Source organism: Manihot esculenta, chromosome 12 (assembly GCF_001659605.2).
Source record: "Manihot esculenta cultivar AM560-2 chromosome 12, M.esculenta_v8, whole genome shotgun sequence".
NCBI lineage: Eukaryota > Viridiplantae > Streptophyta > Magnoliopsida > Malpighiales > Euphorbiaceae > Manihot > Manihot esculenta.
The window spans coordinates 15,987,077-16,003,235 of NC_035172.2; the positions used below are offsets into that span (position 1 = coordinate 15,987,077).

At 36.6% G+C, this 16,159-nt stretch overlaps 1 protein-coding gene across 1 annotated transcript; it reads right to left on the reverse strand.

Moving 5' to 3' along the window:
- Positions 1–7,927: 7,927 nt before the first annotated feature.
- On the reverse strand, positions 7,928–12,748 carry LOC110607290 (dolichyl-diphosphooligosaccharide--protein glycosyltransferase subunit DAD1). Its single transcript, XM_021746377.2, has 5 exons — positions 12,629–12,748; positions 12,493–12,540; positions 9,495–9,582; positions 9,334–9,377; positions 7,928–8,225 (listed from the first exon to the last, which is right to left on the reverse strand). Exons 1-5 carry the CDS (start codon positions 12,710–12,712, stop codon positions 8,142–8,144), a joined length of 348 nt encoding a protein of 115 aa, XP_021602069.1. The 5' UTR covers positions 12,713–12,748; the 3' UTR covers positions 7,928–8,141.
- Positions 12,749–16,159: the final 3,411 nt, after the last annotated feature.

The following is a 16,159-nucleotide window of genomic DNA, read 5'->3' on the forward strand; positions in this document are numbered from 1 at the left end:
GGGTGTTGGATGCATGTTTTGGATAGTTGTAAAATGTTAGGGTTTATGTGAGTTAATGATAAAATGTATATTTATTGTATGTTAAATGTTGATGTTGCTGGGGTATAGGTTAGTTTTAAGCCCCTAAATGCTTGAGGATGTGTTTATGCATGATTTTGATTTGAGTTTAGAGGTTTTGGGTGGCTGGATGAGTGTTGGTGGCTTGGGTTCTGCCATTTTGGAGGACCCAGGTTCGGCCGCCGAACCTGCTTGTGGAGGCAGTTTGGCCACCTAAACTCGCCCCCAAGAGTTTAGACTTTCAGCTCTGGAGGGGAGTTTCGGCCGCCAAACCTGCCGCTGAAGGTTGGTGACTTTCGGCTCTGGACAGACTTTCGGCCGCCGAACCCTACCCCCGAAAGTGCCTGACTTTTGGCTCTGGAGGGACTTTCGGCCGCCAAACCTACCGCTGAAAATGCCTTATTCAGCCTTCCTTTGCATGTTTTCTATGCATGTTTTGGTGATGTTTTAGGGGGTTTTTGGGGAGATGTTTAGAGATATGATATAGTATGTTTAGTCCCTCATTTAAGTCCACCTGTATAGGTTCGAACCCGAGGAACCGAGGACCCCAGCAGTGAGATAGCTGCTTCAAAGTCCTTTCAAAGTCGGCCAGAGGTGAGTAGAACATAACTCCTTTTATTTTCAAAGCAATGAAATCATTTTAGCATGATCCATGCATCACGAATGCCATGATATGTATTAGGCTGTTTTGCATTAGAATTCACGAATATGATGCATTGCATAATATGTTGTTGATGTGGATGGATATTGGATGACCCACTAGCCCTCGATATGATATGTTATGTTACGGTATGGAAGTCCAGTGAGGCCCATTCTACGCCCCTGGCACGATGTAAGAGAAAGACCAGTGAGGCCCATTCTACGCCTCTGGCACATTGGATATGTTATGTTATGTGATGTTAAGAGAAAAACCAGTGAGGCCCATTCTACGCCCCTGGCACAGTTGGACTATGTAGAGGGTTATTGGTGACAAATCCATCAGTGATGTGAATTGTTTGTGATGTGATGAATTTCATGGGAGCATATGTTTTAATTTATTATTTTACTGTTCTGCTCACCGGGCTCTAGTAGCTCACCCTTTTCCCTTAACCCCCAGGCTTGCAGGTTCAGAATAGACCGGGAGGTCAACAAGAGTAAAGGCATAGTGTATGTAATAGTTAGTTGTGGATATTCTAGTACCATACACCTCTCCTCATGATTCAGCTCTTCTAAAAAACGCTAAAAGGCCTTCTACACATAAGATAAATAAATAGAAAGAGAGAGGATCACCTAGTCTAATACCTCTGTATGGAATAATAAGACTAAATTCAGACCCATTCCAACAAAACTCAATTTTATTAACATAAGCCGTAAGAAAGTCCAATCAACTCTATCATAAGATTTACTGATATTAATTTTCAAAGCAACCTCCCTTTTTGCCCGCGAGTTTTCCTCTTCATATGATGAATGATCTCAAAAGCTACAATGACATTATCAATTATAAGCCTTACTGGAACAAAAGCAAACTAAGGTGAAGAGACAACATTATCCATAATTAATCTAAGTTTATTTGCTAGAACCTTAGCCATTATTTTATAAATAACATTGCACAATGATATATGGGTCAATGATATTTAAAGAAGGAATCTCAGTTTTAGGTATAAGAACAATAGTAATTTCATTGAAAGAGTCTGGAAAACATCCATCTTGAAATCACTATTGACAACTGGACCCACTAAGCTATCAATAATATTCCAAAACTTTTGGTAAAAAGCAAGATTGATACCATCTGGACCTAGGGCTTTGTTAGATGCATCTAAAAAACTGCTTGGCGAACCTCTTCAACGGTTAAAGGAGCAACTAGTTTTTTATTATCTGAGGCTGAGATCTATTCCTTAATAAGGCTAATGACCACGTCATAGTTTTCATTTGGTGCAGAAAATACATTTCTAAAATAATCCATGCACATAGATGCCAAAAATTCTTTGTTATTCACCCATTGTCCCTCGCCATTTTGAAGAGAATTAATAAAATTAACATGTTTACGTGCAGAAGCTTGAGCATAGAAGAAGCGAGAGTTAGAATCCCCCTCCTTAAGCTAGAATAGTTTAATCCTTTGTTTCTAGAAGATCTCCCTATTAGCTAGAATATTATTCATATCTTCTTTAAGGCCATTAGAAATATATACAAAAACATCATCTTCTTTGTTTTGAAGCTCAATTAACTCCTTAATGATTGAATTCACTTCCTTTCAAAAATTATTTTGCAGAGTGGACTCTAAGACTGCATGGCTGTACAACCATGCCTAATTTTCTCTAACAGAAGTAGTGCCCCAGAATTCTCCTAAGATTCCTTAACCACTTCTGATATAGAAGGATAAGACAACCACATCGAAATTTTCTTATCCTAGTACACCATGTAGCACTATAAGTTATTAACAAAACAGGGACATGGTCTGAACTAGAAGCCGAGAAACTTGACAACCTGCACTGAGGAAACATATACAAGCCAAGATTGCATGGTAAAGGCTCTATCAAGTCTTTCCCTAACCCATATGTCAGTCCCTCTACCTCGTTCCCAAGTGAATTTACTGTTATGAAGGGGTAAATCCATTAACTGGCAAGTTGAGATAGTTTTTCTAAAACCTTGCAATAAATGTTTAGGTTGCAGACTTCTTCCTTTTTTTATCATTAGTGCTCAATATATCATTAAAATCACCCAAAAAAACCCAAGAAAGATTAAATCTGTAGGCTAAGTTAATTTAAATATCTCAGAAAATATTGTGTTTACTACACTTTGAGCATCCATAGAAATCCAGAAGGCAGATGGTGTTGCGAGGGCAACACCCATTTACCTCGTACTACCCATGGCATGATGTGGGGTACAGTAGGATGGAGGCATCAAAGTGAAGGCAATGTGCTATCCGCTTGGTTATGAGAGGCAAGTAAGACAATGCTCAACCATGCAAGGACTTCAAATCTAGAAGCCAACATGGACAATTGACATGGTTATGTATCTGCTTGTGTGATAAAGAGAGCTATTTCCGGAAGATTCCTAAGCTTGGCCATGTAAAACGCCATGTAAATGTTGACTTCAACTGATATGAAGAGTTGTTTCTAGTAGGTTGTATAGCCTTGTCATGTAAGGTCCCATTACTGTGTTGAAGTTAGGACTTGGGCTTGGCACTGATTCTTTAAGGTAGAGATAGACAAGGCAATTAGTCAATGATGTTATAATTTTCATGCAAGGATCTGATAATGCATTCATATTTTCAACTTTTTTTTTTTTTATTTTAATGACTAGCCGTAATTCTTTGTTGAAGTGCTCCTACTAACGTACAACAATGGTCAACTAGGTGCATGAGAATGCACATAAAAGAAAGGAATGGAAGCGTGAGAATTCATGTGTAGCTTAAATTGAGGTGTGCAATTAATTGGTTGGATTTTAAACGAATTTGATAGGTCCCAACCAAAGCCAAGATAAATAATAAAGAAGAACACGAAGTGATTTAAGTATTTTTTCATTGAATACTCTGCTGCCAATACAAAGAAAGTTAAATAGGAAAAGAAATAACAACTTGGCCCTATTCCAAAGGTCACCCACAGCACTATAAGTAACAAAGTAGCCATAATCTGCTGATAAAATCAAGCAGTAATTTTGACTTATTAAAATGACAAATAAATAGAAAATAATGTAGCAGTAAAAATAAAAACTAAGCAGCGGACTTAGTCAAAGTATCTTTTATTTTTGACTGGTATCCTTGAGGACCTACGAGGTCCATCATTGCTCCCCTCTCCTAAAAAAACCTTGTCCTCAAGGTTAAATGCTGGAAATCTAGTCTTCAAGTCCTTGAAATTTTCCCATGTAGCATCATCACGAGGTAAATGTTTCCAGAGAACCAGACTCTCTTCTTCAATGTGGAAACCACGCTTAATCCATCTAGTATCCAACAATGTCGTAGGTTCCAAGAGAATATCACCATCATCCGAAACTATGGGCAAGTCGTGAGTGACAGGTATAGCAGGTCCTACATGCTTTTTCAACAGTGAGACATGGAAGACTGGATGTACTTTAGAGGCAACAGGCAGCATTAGTTTATAAGCCAAGTTGCCAATCTTAGCTTCAACAGGAAAAGGCCCATAATAACGACTTGCCAACTTTTGATAAGCTCTCTTATACACTGAGTGCTGGCGATATGGTTGGAGTCGGAGATAAACTAGGTCGCCCACCTAAAATTCCATAGCTCTGCGTTTCAAGTCCGCTCGCTGTTTCATCTGATTTGCAGCATGGGAAAGATTAATTTTTAGCTCCTGCAGAATTGTGTCCCGAGAGAGCAAGGACTGATCCACCTCATGAACAGGAGTTTGGCTGATTTCATAATGAGGTAGCATTGGTGGATGATGGCCATACAAAGCGAAAAAAGGAGACACACCAGTGGATATGTGGAAAGATGTATTGTACCAGTATTCGGCCCAAGGCAGAAAAATACTCCACTTTCTTGGTTGTTGAAAGGCAAAGCAACGAAGATACTGCTCCAAGCATCTATTAGTAACCTCAGATTGGCCATCAGTTTCCGGGTGATAGGAAGAGCTCATATTTAGCTTTGTCCCAGAAAGTTTAAAAAACTCAGGCTAAAAGTTGCTAATAAAAATAGGATCTCTATCACTGATGATAGATTTAGGCATACCATGATATTTGACATTCCCATCAACAAACTTTTCAGCAACAATTTTAGCAGTGTAAGGATGAGACAAAGGTAAGAAATGGGCATACTTACTAAGGCAATCAATTACGACCAGAACTGAATTTTTGCCGCAAGAAGTGGGATGTCCTTCCATGAAATCCATCGCAATATCATCCCAAACCTGAGGTGGAATAGGTAGGGGTTGAAGAAGTCCTGTCGGGGGAGAGGTGGAAGCTTTGTTTTTCTGACAAACCATTTAACTGGTGTAGTTGGTTTGAGCTTAGTCGGCGATGAAGAGCTCATCTAATAAGATGGGCGAGTTGCCTTCCTTTGTCGTAGCAACTACTCATCCCTCATTCGAGCATAGTTAATAGCCTCCTTGAGCGTAGCTTCTCCCTGGAGATGATAAGAAGTCAAATACACTTTTTCGGAAGGATCCGTCTTTTCATAGACGAAGAACTATTCCACCCTAGTCATCCATTCTGTTGGGTCATCGCCTGAGAATTTGGGAAATTCGATCTTAGCGAGTTTGGAAGCAAAAATAGGACTTCCTCCCTCTCTCGATTCCTCTTTGTTAGAAAGACTCTAGCTACGATCACCAACGCTGCTGGTCCCCTCTCTATTAGAAATAGACATCTCAAAAAACTTTGAGATAGCTGCCTCAATATGTTGTAGTTTGTCATTAATCCCATGCTGCTAATAGTGTTTTGAAGTTGCCTGACAGCAGCTTCTAAATTTTCAATTCATTCCTTATTGGTTGCCATAAGGTAAAAGAAAGAAACGAAAAGAGACAGAAAAGAAAAGGATAGATAATTAGGCTCTGATATCAATGATAGGTCCCAATCAAAGCCAAGATAAATAATAAAGAAGAACACGAAGTGATTTAAGTATTTTTCATTGAATACTCTACTGCCAATACAAAGAAAGTTAAATAAGAAAAGAAATAACAACTTGGCCCTATTCTAAAGGTCACCCACAGCACTATAAGCAACAAAGTAGCCATAATCTGCTAATAAAATCAAGCAGTAATTTTGACTTATTAAAATGACAAATAAATAGAAAATAATGCAGCAGTAAAAATAAAAACTAAGCAGCAGACTTAGTCAAAGTATCTTTTATTTTTTACTGATATCCTTGAGGACCTACGAGGTATATCAGAATTGAACTGGAAAATTAAATTAAAAAAAAATAATAAAGAAAGCAATGATACAAAAGTAAATTTCACAACAATTATAGTTCTCAAAGCGGAAGGAATCCCCTCAAGATTATTCAAATTGCATACATTTATTTTTTAATTACAAAATCTTTGATAAATATATATATATGTATATGTCATGAAAGATAAAAAGAATGACGAGGGACAATTAGAATTGTAAATAAACCAGGGAAGAAAACTTAAATCTGGTCATGCATTTTCCGAATATATAATTAAGTTTAAAAATTACTTTTTCCTACTCAGTTAATTTATCCTTTTTTTAAGTTAAATATGTTTAATTAGATAAATTACAAGAAAGATGTTGGGAAGGTGTTGGATTTATTTAGTGTGATGGAGGGATAAAAAATTCTTAATATACTTCTTAGTCTTAGAAATAGAGAGGATGTGAGAGTGTGGTACTTTGATAAAAAAAAAAGGGTGTATAATATGCGATCCGGTCATCACGTTCCGTGTAACCTTTTTGGGAGGGGTATGGGGATGGTGAGGTTTGGTGAAAGAAGATTTGGGATATCGAGATTCAAACTAAGGTTAAGGATTTGGTGTGGCGAGTTCTTAGAGGAGTTTTACCTACAAGGGAAAAAATTAAGAGTAGAGGAATTAATATTGATGAGGGGTGTCCTTTTTGTGGGGAGGTAGAGAGTATTGATCATGCATTGATAAATTGTAGGATTGCTAGGAGAGTGTGGAGTTTAGGTGGGTACTTAGTACCTAATTTTAACATTACTTTTAAAGACTTTTTATTACAGGTTCTGAATTCAAATAATGCCTATGAAAAACAAAAATTTATAAATTTAGTCTGAAACATTTGGAATATGAGTAACAAGTTTATATGGGAGAATAAAACTTACCCTCCAAGTCAAGTTCACATGCAATCCATGCAAGCCTCGCACAAATTCAAAATGGTGACTAGATCGTATGCAGTTCTTCATCAACAAACTTCAAATAGTCAAGTTGATTTGCATTTCAACCATGCAAATTCAATAATTAACACAGTTGGTAGTTCTCTTGTTGCTACTGGACTAGGGATCGCGGGCTTGAATGCACATCTGCAGATGCCACTTTCTTTCGGAATCACATATGACAGGTTATGCGATTATATTTGAAGACGAAAAAGGCTTATTCATCAAAGCAATTTCAGAATACTACGAAGAGATTCCAAATGCTAGCATTGTTGAAGTCGTTGCTCTACGTCAAGCGTTACTTTCACCTTCACAGTCCTGGTTGTTTCTATATGGACTCACAACTAGTTGTTCACGCTTTCAATTCAAATTTTTTAGATTTATCAGTTTTTGGTCTTCTTTGAATTTATCAGCTTTTGATCTAATTTTTTACTATCGTTTTATCTCCAAACTTTGTTTGGATATAGAAGTCCATTAAGTTCGAACATACATTAGTTAGAGTTGCTTATCGCTATGCTCGCCATATTATTTGGAATGCCATCTCTAATACTTTTATATGATTTTTTCACATAATTACTTCTCTTTCAAAAAAATAAATAGATAAATAAATTACAAGAACATTTTTTAATTTATGTTATATAAATATCTTAGGTTTACCGTTAATCAATCTAAAAGGCAGATAAAAGGTCAATTTAAACCCTTAAAATTTCGTCATAATTAATAAATTCTTTAAATCTTTTTTAATTCTAAATAAACCTTTTCAAATTTGAAACGTTGTTTTTTACAGCAAGGCATATGTGAAGATCTTCTGGTACAACTGTCTTCATCAACTACCATACCTGCTTCGTTTTTTTTTTTTTTTCTTTCGATAGACTGAATTTCATTTCTGTTGCATTCTGAAATAGATTGATAAATTGTTTCTTTATTGAATAGTTTAACAAACTTTTGTAATTTATCTTCTTTGTTATAGTCATTATTATCACATTTCCATAATATTTTCTAAATACTCCAAAATAAAATAACACAAAACACTATCATGTATAGATTTTCAGCATTGCAATAAAAACAAAAAGCAAAAAGTTAAAAACAAAATAAAACAAAAACCAAATCCTTTCTCAAAAATAGTTCCATAGACAAGTCCTTTCCACCAAGCCTAAATGAAAATAAAATAAAATACCAACTCCATTGCAGCATTTCATGTGGCAAGTTTCCCAAGTAATGGCCAATGAGAATTTGATGTAATGGTGTTTGTCTAAGTTAAATATCAAGTAATGTGTATCCAGCAGACCAAAATGGCTGCTAAAAGTTAACCAAGGAAATTCATGATCACCAAATGCAGCACCAAATTGCAGAGGACAAAATCAGCAAATGCGCGCTCTGGAGGTAAATCCTGTAATTTTATAAAAGAAATATCCAATTACTTGAATTTAGAAACTTAAGAAAAAAATATTACATCAACCTGCTATGAAAATTATAACTGCAATTTATTTTAATTATTTGAATAGCTTCAGTCATAATATAAGGATTGTGTCGCAAAGCTTTTTGCTTTAATATCCTTTTGCTAATCTAGGCAACATTCAAATAAGTTCATCTCTGATATAGTTATATATATATATATTAGCCTAGCAATAAACAATTGATAAAAGAAACTATAGAAATAGTGACTTTATAATTACCATAACTTAAATATAATCATTTTAATATTGTAATTAAAAACAATGGAAATCCAAAAAAAATCCATAAAATGGTATATTCTTTTTTTTTTTTCCTGAGAAAACAATACTTGCATTGATAATCATTCATAAAATGGTATATTAGTTAGGGGTGTATTGTGTGTGTATATATATGTACGCATGTTGTGTTTCTGTTTGTGACTTGAAGAGAGTAGTTTAATTTTGTGTGTCCAATAGATCATAGATAGATATACAAACTGTATCATTGGTTTTAAGTTTTGATTAGTTGACTTAGCTACCATTTTCAGATTTTTCTGCTGGAATTTAATCTTAACAGTATGATTTTTTTTTTCAACATAATACCAAATTTATTTATTTAACCTTTATACTATCTTTTTCAACAAATGTTCTATTAATATTTATTGTTTATTTTGAACCAAAAGAGTAATAGTATTTTTATAATTGTCATGGTACTCTAGCTTTGAAACATAAATTTAGATTTCAAAAAGTATACGCATAATAAAATGATCACAATATGAAATTATTTATACATTTACTTTTAAATAATTAGTATTTCTGATAATATAATACTATAAATATTTACAAATAGTAACAGAAAGTGCAAATTGAAAACAAAATAAACAGGTTTTTCAGAATTTTGGTTTTCAATTTCAAAAATGAAAAATGAGGCAAGTAGGAACAGAAAAGAAAACCGGAAAATCAAAGCATAAAATGTTTTTTCACAGCTAAACAAGGCCTTCAATTTCTTCTCTTTCACATCAACTAATGGAAGCATAAAGCGAACAATATGCATATTGAACTTACCTTGAATTCTTTGTTTTCTTTGTTCACTTGGATACGGAGACAAACTGCAACAAATAAAAAGAAACTATTTACAATCCCCAGACACAATCTATCAGCTTTTTTTTTTAAAGAAAAAAAAAACACGCAAGAAAAGAGTTAATTCTATAGTGCTTCCTTCTTACCAGCAAGGACTGCTGTACCTATGCAGGAAAGTACTCCTGAAAGAAAAGAATTAAATGGAAATGATCCAACTACAGCCATGTAAACTACCTGTAATCAGCAAAACAAGTTAAAAATGCTCCAAATTTGGACATCATAACTATAAAACATGAAAATAATGCACTCAAATGATTTAATAACATGTGGTCCACAAAAATAAAAACATGTGATTGGAAAGTGATTATGCATTGCTTAAACAATTTTCTGGAGGTGAAGTACACAAATTCTCAGAAAATCCACATCAAAACTGGTGTTGGACTCGGACACCTATAAGAATTGCAACAAAATTTCATGTTTAATTAGAAGTTACATACATTGCTCTATTTGCAACAATTTGATGAGTGTCTTATATGCTCATGAATGAGTCTAATTGTCCGCATATGAAAATTGATGTCCTAAAATCCTGTGATGATTTCAAGTAACAAAATTATCCAATGAAAAGCCACAGAAATACACTTTTTCCACACAAGTACATAAACTAGGAAATCATTAAGAAAAATGAAACAGACAAAAAGAATGACAAGGAAAAGAAAATAACTCTCATTCACCTCCATTTTAGGATATGCAGCAAATTTTTTGCTGATTTCTTCTGATACTAGTTCACAAGGTACATAAGGGGTTAACTGGTTATATTATATTGTGCTGGGATTGGGACACAAAAAATACATAGGTTGACACAAACATAACAAAAATAATTATTTCCCAGAAACTCAAACACAAACATTACTCACTTTAAGGTGATTTACAATTTAGTCCTTAAGCATTACCATTATTAACAAGACCGTTTCTGCATTTTTTAAAATTCATTAAAATATCCCTACCTTATACTTTCATTTATAATTTGGTCCATCTATCTATTTCAAATCTATTTTGCCGTTAAAAACTTGTAAGAAGACTGAACTGCCCATTGAACCTTTTCCTTCACTCAAAATCCCGAAAACCCTATTGTAGGTTATGCTCTTCTTCATATTCCATTCAATCTTTCTGCAGCATTGTTGAAATCCAACCCATCAACAGCTGTTGCCACCGATAATTATAAGATTCATAGAATTGATAAGATCATTATTCATCAAGACATGAAATAAGACATGACTGAGTTGTTTAAATATGGAGAAAATTGGACTCAAAACTAAAAACCAAGTTAAGAGGTTGAAGGGGTTAAGGATTTCGATGGAGAAGCTTGAGTCACCTTGGAAGGAGGATGTTATTAAACCAAGTAAGAAGACGATTCAAGACATTCAAGCCAAGTTTACTTCCATTGACGATCTTATTGCTATTTTGCTGATGCAGGGGAGTGGGTGTTGCAGCTTGCTGGTCCTCTTACTCATAAATGCTAGACATTGATCACATCCAATGGGTTTATATTACTTGTTACCCAGCAATGTATACAAACTTTTCTGGGGAAATAACTCCATTGTCTTCTATTGCTTTGGCATGGCTTCTTAAAGTTTCGGTGTACTTGTCATTTCCTTGCTCTTGTAGTCTTTTTTCTTTAAAATGCTTGTCACTCTAGGTGCTTAAAAGTAATTGGTTTGGGCTTGCTAGGCATGTAGGAGTGGCTATATTTTTTTTTTCCGAGCATGTGTTGTTTGTTTAGATTATTGGAAGCGAAACTAAGCTGGGAAGAAACTGAAGATTTCCTTTAGAATGATGCATATGTTTTTTTTCCCTTTAAATTTCCAAAAGTGAGATTAACTATGATAAAGTTTTTGCAGTACAGGTGTGGATGTTGTTGAATTAAGAGTTAAACAAATTTTATAGAAATGGAGTTAAAATAGATGGGATGAGGGAGGGTGATATGGGACTTTAAACTTTTTCTCTCCTTTTATTAAGTTTTTAACAGAATATGATGAAGGTGATCGAGTACTTGTGCATTTGAGATGAGAACAATTTCCTATAGGAATTTATCACAAGCTGAAATCTAGGAAGATTGGACCTTGTTAAGTGTTTTGAAAATCAGTTCAAATGCCTATTAATAGAGATTCCACCTGAATTGCATTTGCAAATTAGTCCAGTCTTTGATGTTTCAGACCTGTATCCTTTTGATGGATTTGATGGTGTTCCACTTTTCATTGAAGCTCGAATTCAACTGCTACCAGTTGGAAAGGATAAGATCATTGAAGAACTGTTGGATGTCAAGGAAATTTGATCTATATGAGGCAACTAGTATTGATGATTCTTGGTGAAGTGGCTTGATGAACCAGCAAATGAAAGCACAAGGATTTCTAAAGAGCTGAAACGAGTTGATCCAACCATATATGAGGAATATGTCAAGCTTTACTCATAGGGGCCGAGTTTTTTTTTTTTTCTGACCCAGGGAGAATGATGCAGAAGCATCCAAATTAATTTAAGATTCCTATTTTAAGTCAGTTTTTCTTCTTTGCTCAGGATTCCTATTTTAAGTTTTCTTTCTTTATTGAGGATTCATATTTAGTAAAGTATTTTACTTAATTAATTAGGAATACCTCGCATTCTAAGATAAGGATTTGCACTAACTTGTATAAATAGGACAAGAACAATCAAAATTGTATCATATTATATTTTTCAATTCAGAATTATAACCCTAAGGTTTTCTTTTAAACTAAGCACCTTTTGTTGTTCCAACCACAATCACCCTATTCTGGTTCTAATCGTTGAGATCAAATTACCCTAAATTCTTCCTCTACATCAAATAGAGAAGATCCATAAGGGGAAAGGGAAGGCGGCAACAAAAAGCAAAACATTTGCATTCCAATGCCGGATTTTCCAGTCAACCAAACAGCGAAATGGACACAAGAGGGACAAACTATCTTAAATAAAAAAAAAAATGCAAAAAGAGAAAAAAGACAGAAATAGATGATACTCACATCAGCAAATACAAAAAAGCATATAAGCAAATCGTAGATCTGACCCATGATTCATCATTATTAAAATTAAAGAACAGATTAATTAAAAGAATAAGCATCAATTAAGAATCCATACCTGAATCAGAGCGGTGAAAACCGCAAAACCCACATAGAGATCGATGATCTGCACCCAAAATAACAAGACAAGTTACAATTCCATCGTCAGAATGAGTGTTAAGGGGGGAGGGAGAGAGAGAGAGAGAGAGAGAGACCTTAAGGCTAGTTGGAGTGGCGGCATAAGCAGAGCGAAGTGAACTGAAGAGAGCTTGGGCATCCTTGCCGGTCGATCTAGCCATTTCAAACGAAAAAGCGATGCTCTACGCTATTCTGCAATATGAGATCAACTTATAGGAGATGACCACTTAGCGTTTAAACATCCCTGGAGTCCAGGGAGGGTACTCGGTAGGGTACCGTGAAACTGTAAGTCCCGAACCCGAATCCAAACCCAAACCCAAACCCGTTTATAAATACATCATGTCGTTCGGAAATAAGATAATAGCAAAAAAAAAAAAAAATTCACACAAAATCTCACATTTTAGTAAAATTAAGAAGCCAATTTCAATCTCACAGAAACAAATCTGAATTTATTCAGGGTAGTGTTCAATTTCAACAAATTTTTAGTGAATTTCATAATTACATCTCTCAGAGGAGTGTTTCATTTTAAAGATAAATAATATAGTTTATAGTATTCAAAATATTAATACAGTATTAATTTATAATAATGATATTTTATTTTTATTTTTTCAATTTTTTTAAATAAATAAAAATATTATAATTTTCTCATTATTTCTAATATTATTTTATTTAATATTATTTTTTTTATCTGTTTCTCATGTTTAACTATAAGTATTTATTATAAGAATTTTAAAGACCGAACATAAAAATTATATCTGAAAAGTTACAGAATATATATAGTTATGAAATAAATACATTATATTTGATAATCGCTAGGTTTCTGCACTCCGGCCGGGGGCCAAACCCACGATACCAACCCATTATCTAAGAGACCCTCAAGTCTCATACACGCATCAGGTCCAGGCCGCTCAGCCTGGGAATCGGACTACGACCCATTTGCTCAACCAGGCCAGTCTAGTTCTTTGGGTCCGATGAGCCAATCCTCTCTGGGCTCAACCCACATCATATCTTCTGATCCAGCCTGGAATCAGGAAGAAGACCAGCTCATCCTTCACGTGGGACCACCAACACGTGCATCCGGGAGAATCAGAGGTTGTGACGCATGGGGCAGTGATCTGATTCCTTTGTACGTCCGTATCAACATAGCAGGGACAGGTGGTCCAATAATGCACGTTCTGTTGACATGTCACTAGCAGACAAAAGGAAACATATAAAAGGAGAAATACTCTCCTCTAGGTCGAGGTCTTTTTAGTTTTACAAAACCCATTGTAAAACCCTATTTTCTGGATCTCATATCATCAATTGGCGCCGTCTGTGGGAACGAAGGAGATCTTTTCATCACCGGAGTTCCATTTTGAACGTACCCACTGAGATCCACGATGGCTAATCACAATGAAAACAATCTTAACACTCTCAACGACCTGAGCTCTGCTCAAGAGGGGCAGCAGTTCTCTTTTTCCAGTCCTACGACTCCCAATAACCAACCACCCATTCCTTTCAACCCCTCGCCAAGCTTGGCAGGGAATGTGCCCGCAGCGGCCTTGTCCAACCAGGACCTCCAGACCATCGCCCTCCAGCTACAAAATACCGCCCACTGGTTGGGACAGATAATGCAACAAAGGGGCCTCAACACCCCGATAAATACACGGCTAGTGGTAGAAGAACCCCAAACAAACGAGTCCCAACCTGCCCTTAACTACCTTCAAACCAACAGCCGAGGTACTGGGGAAAAGGAGAGAAGAGCCGGGGAAGAGGAAGAACCAGAGGCCCGAATCCATGGGAGGAGGGCGAGGGAGATGATAGAAAATGATGAGGCTGACAATTATTCTGCCGGGACTACCAGGTGGACGAGAAGTGAAGAAGAGGAGGAGGAATGCCGCCTGGGAAAGAAACCCAAGTAGGAAGATGAGAACGTAGACCAAAAACTGCAGAAGTTGAGAGAGCAGCTGTAACGACCCGAAAACCGGACCGCTACCGGCGCTAGGATCCAAATCGGCTTAAGGCCGCCGGGACCCGTAGCAAGCCTGACATATAACCTGTAAGCCTGTGTAATCCCATACATGATCATACAAAAACATAAACATGTAAACTTTTTCTTTCACAAATCAAGCTTAACCTGTGCATGCACACTAACATAACCATAAACCTTACACTGGAGCCCTCATCACATGCTCCAATGGGGTATCAATAACATACATTAAGCTTGATTACTCATCTCATCAATAATAATAGTGATCATGCATTAAAAGGGATACCACACACATAGGGTCAAGCACAACCTCTAATCCTCAATATTATTTTACATATCATGACTACATAAGACATTACATTACAATTTCATCATGTCCACAACTTCTAACTATTACATGAAAACAGACTTTACTCTTGCCGACCTCCTGGTCTACCCTGTACCTGCAAACCTGGGGGATAAGGGGAAAGGGTGAGCTACTAGAGCCCAGTGAGCAGAATAATATAACATTCAATTTATTTTTCATGCTTCCATGAAATGCAACATATCACAAACAATTCACATCAAGAATGGACTTGTCACCAAGGGTCTTCTACATAGTCCAACTGTGCCAGGGGCGTAGTGCAGGCCACACCTGGTCTTTCTCTTACATATATCATAGCATACATGTCCAACTGTGACGGGGCGTAGTGTAGGCCACACCCGGACTTTCACTTATATGGTGCCAGAGGCGTAGTGCAGGCCACACCTGGTCTTACATATCATATCATATCTCATCATACTGAGGACCAATGGGTCATCCAACATCCATCCACATCAACATCAAGATATGCAATGCAACATATTCGTGAATGTAATACCCGGCTAGACTCCGGTATCGGGATTCCTACCGTCCGGTGGAAACTCGGATGTCGGAAGCTTCTAGTAGGGTAGAATCATGTTTACATAAGATGTTTTAAGGTATTTCATGGTTTTAAGTAAAATGAAAATGAGTTTTTGCATGAAAACAACCTTGAAGGAAAACTCAGGTTCGGCCGCCGAACCTCAAAGTTCGGCCGCCGAACATGCATGCCTTCGGGAGCGCCTTTAGGCCCCCGAAAGCATAAGTGAGGAAAGTCCAGGTTCGGCCGCCGAACCTCAAGTTCGGCCGCCGAACATGGCATGCATGCGGAGGCACGTTCGGCCCCCGAACGTGGCCTGGCCAGCCACTATAAAAGGGTCCCTTAGCCGAAAACGGGCGAGCTTTTTCCCCATTTCCGGCCAAGGTGAGTTCTCCGCCACCCCTCACCGATCTTGAGTTCTTTCCTTCCCATCTTACTCGATTTTCATGAGTTTTTACTTGGTTTTGAAGATTTTCAAGCTTTGAGCAAAGTTTTGGAGCTTTGAGGTTCAAGAACCCAAAACCTCCCACCTCCGAGTTTAGGACGTCTCTCCCTCGATCTACAAGAGGTAAGAGCCGATCTTAAGCTCATTTTATGTTTTAAGTAAGTTTTATGCAAGATCTATGGGTAGAATGCATGTTTAGCTCATAGTTAGGTTTATGGGTTTTATATGTGTTTTTGAGCAGTGTGAGTTGCTTGTGTGTTGTAGTTGGGGTTTTTGTTGGTTTGATGCCCCTAGGAGCTTGTATGTTTGCTTG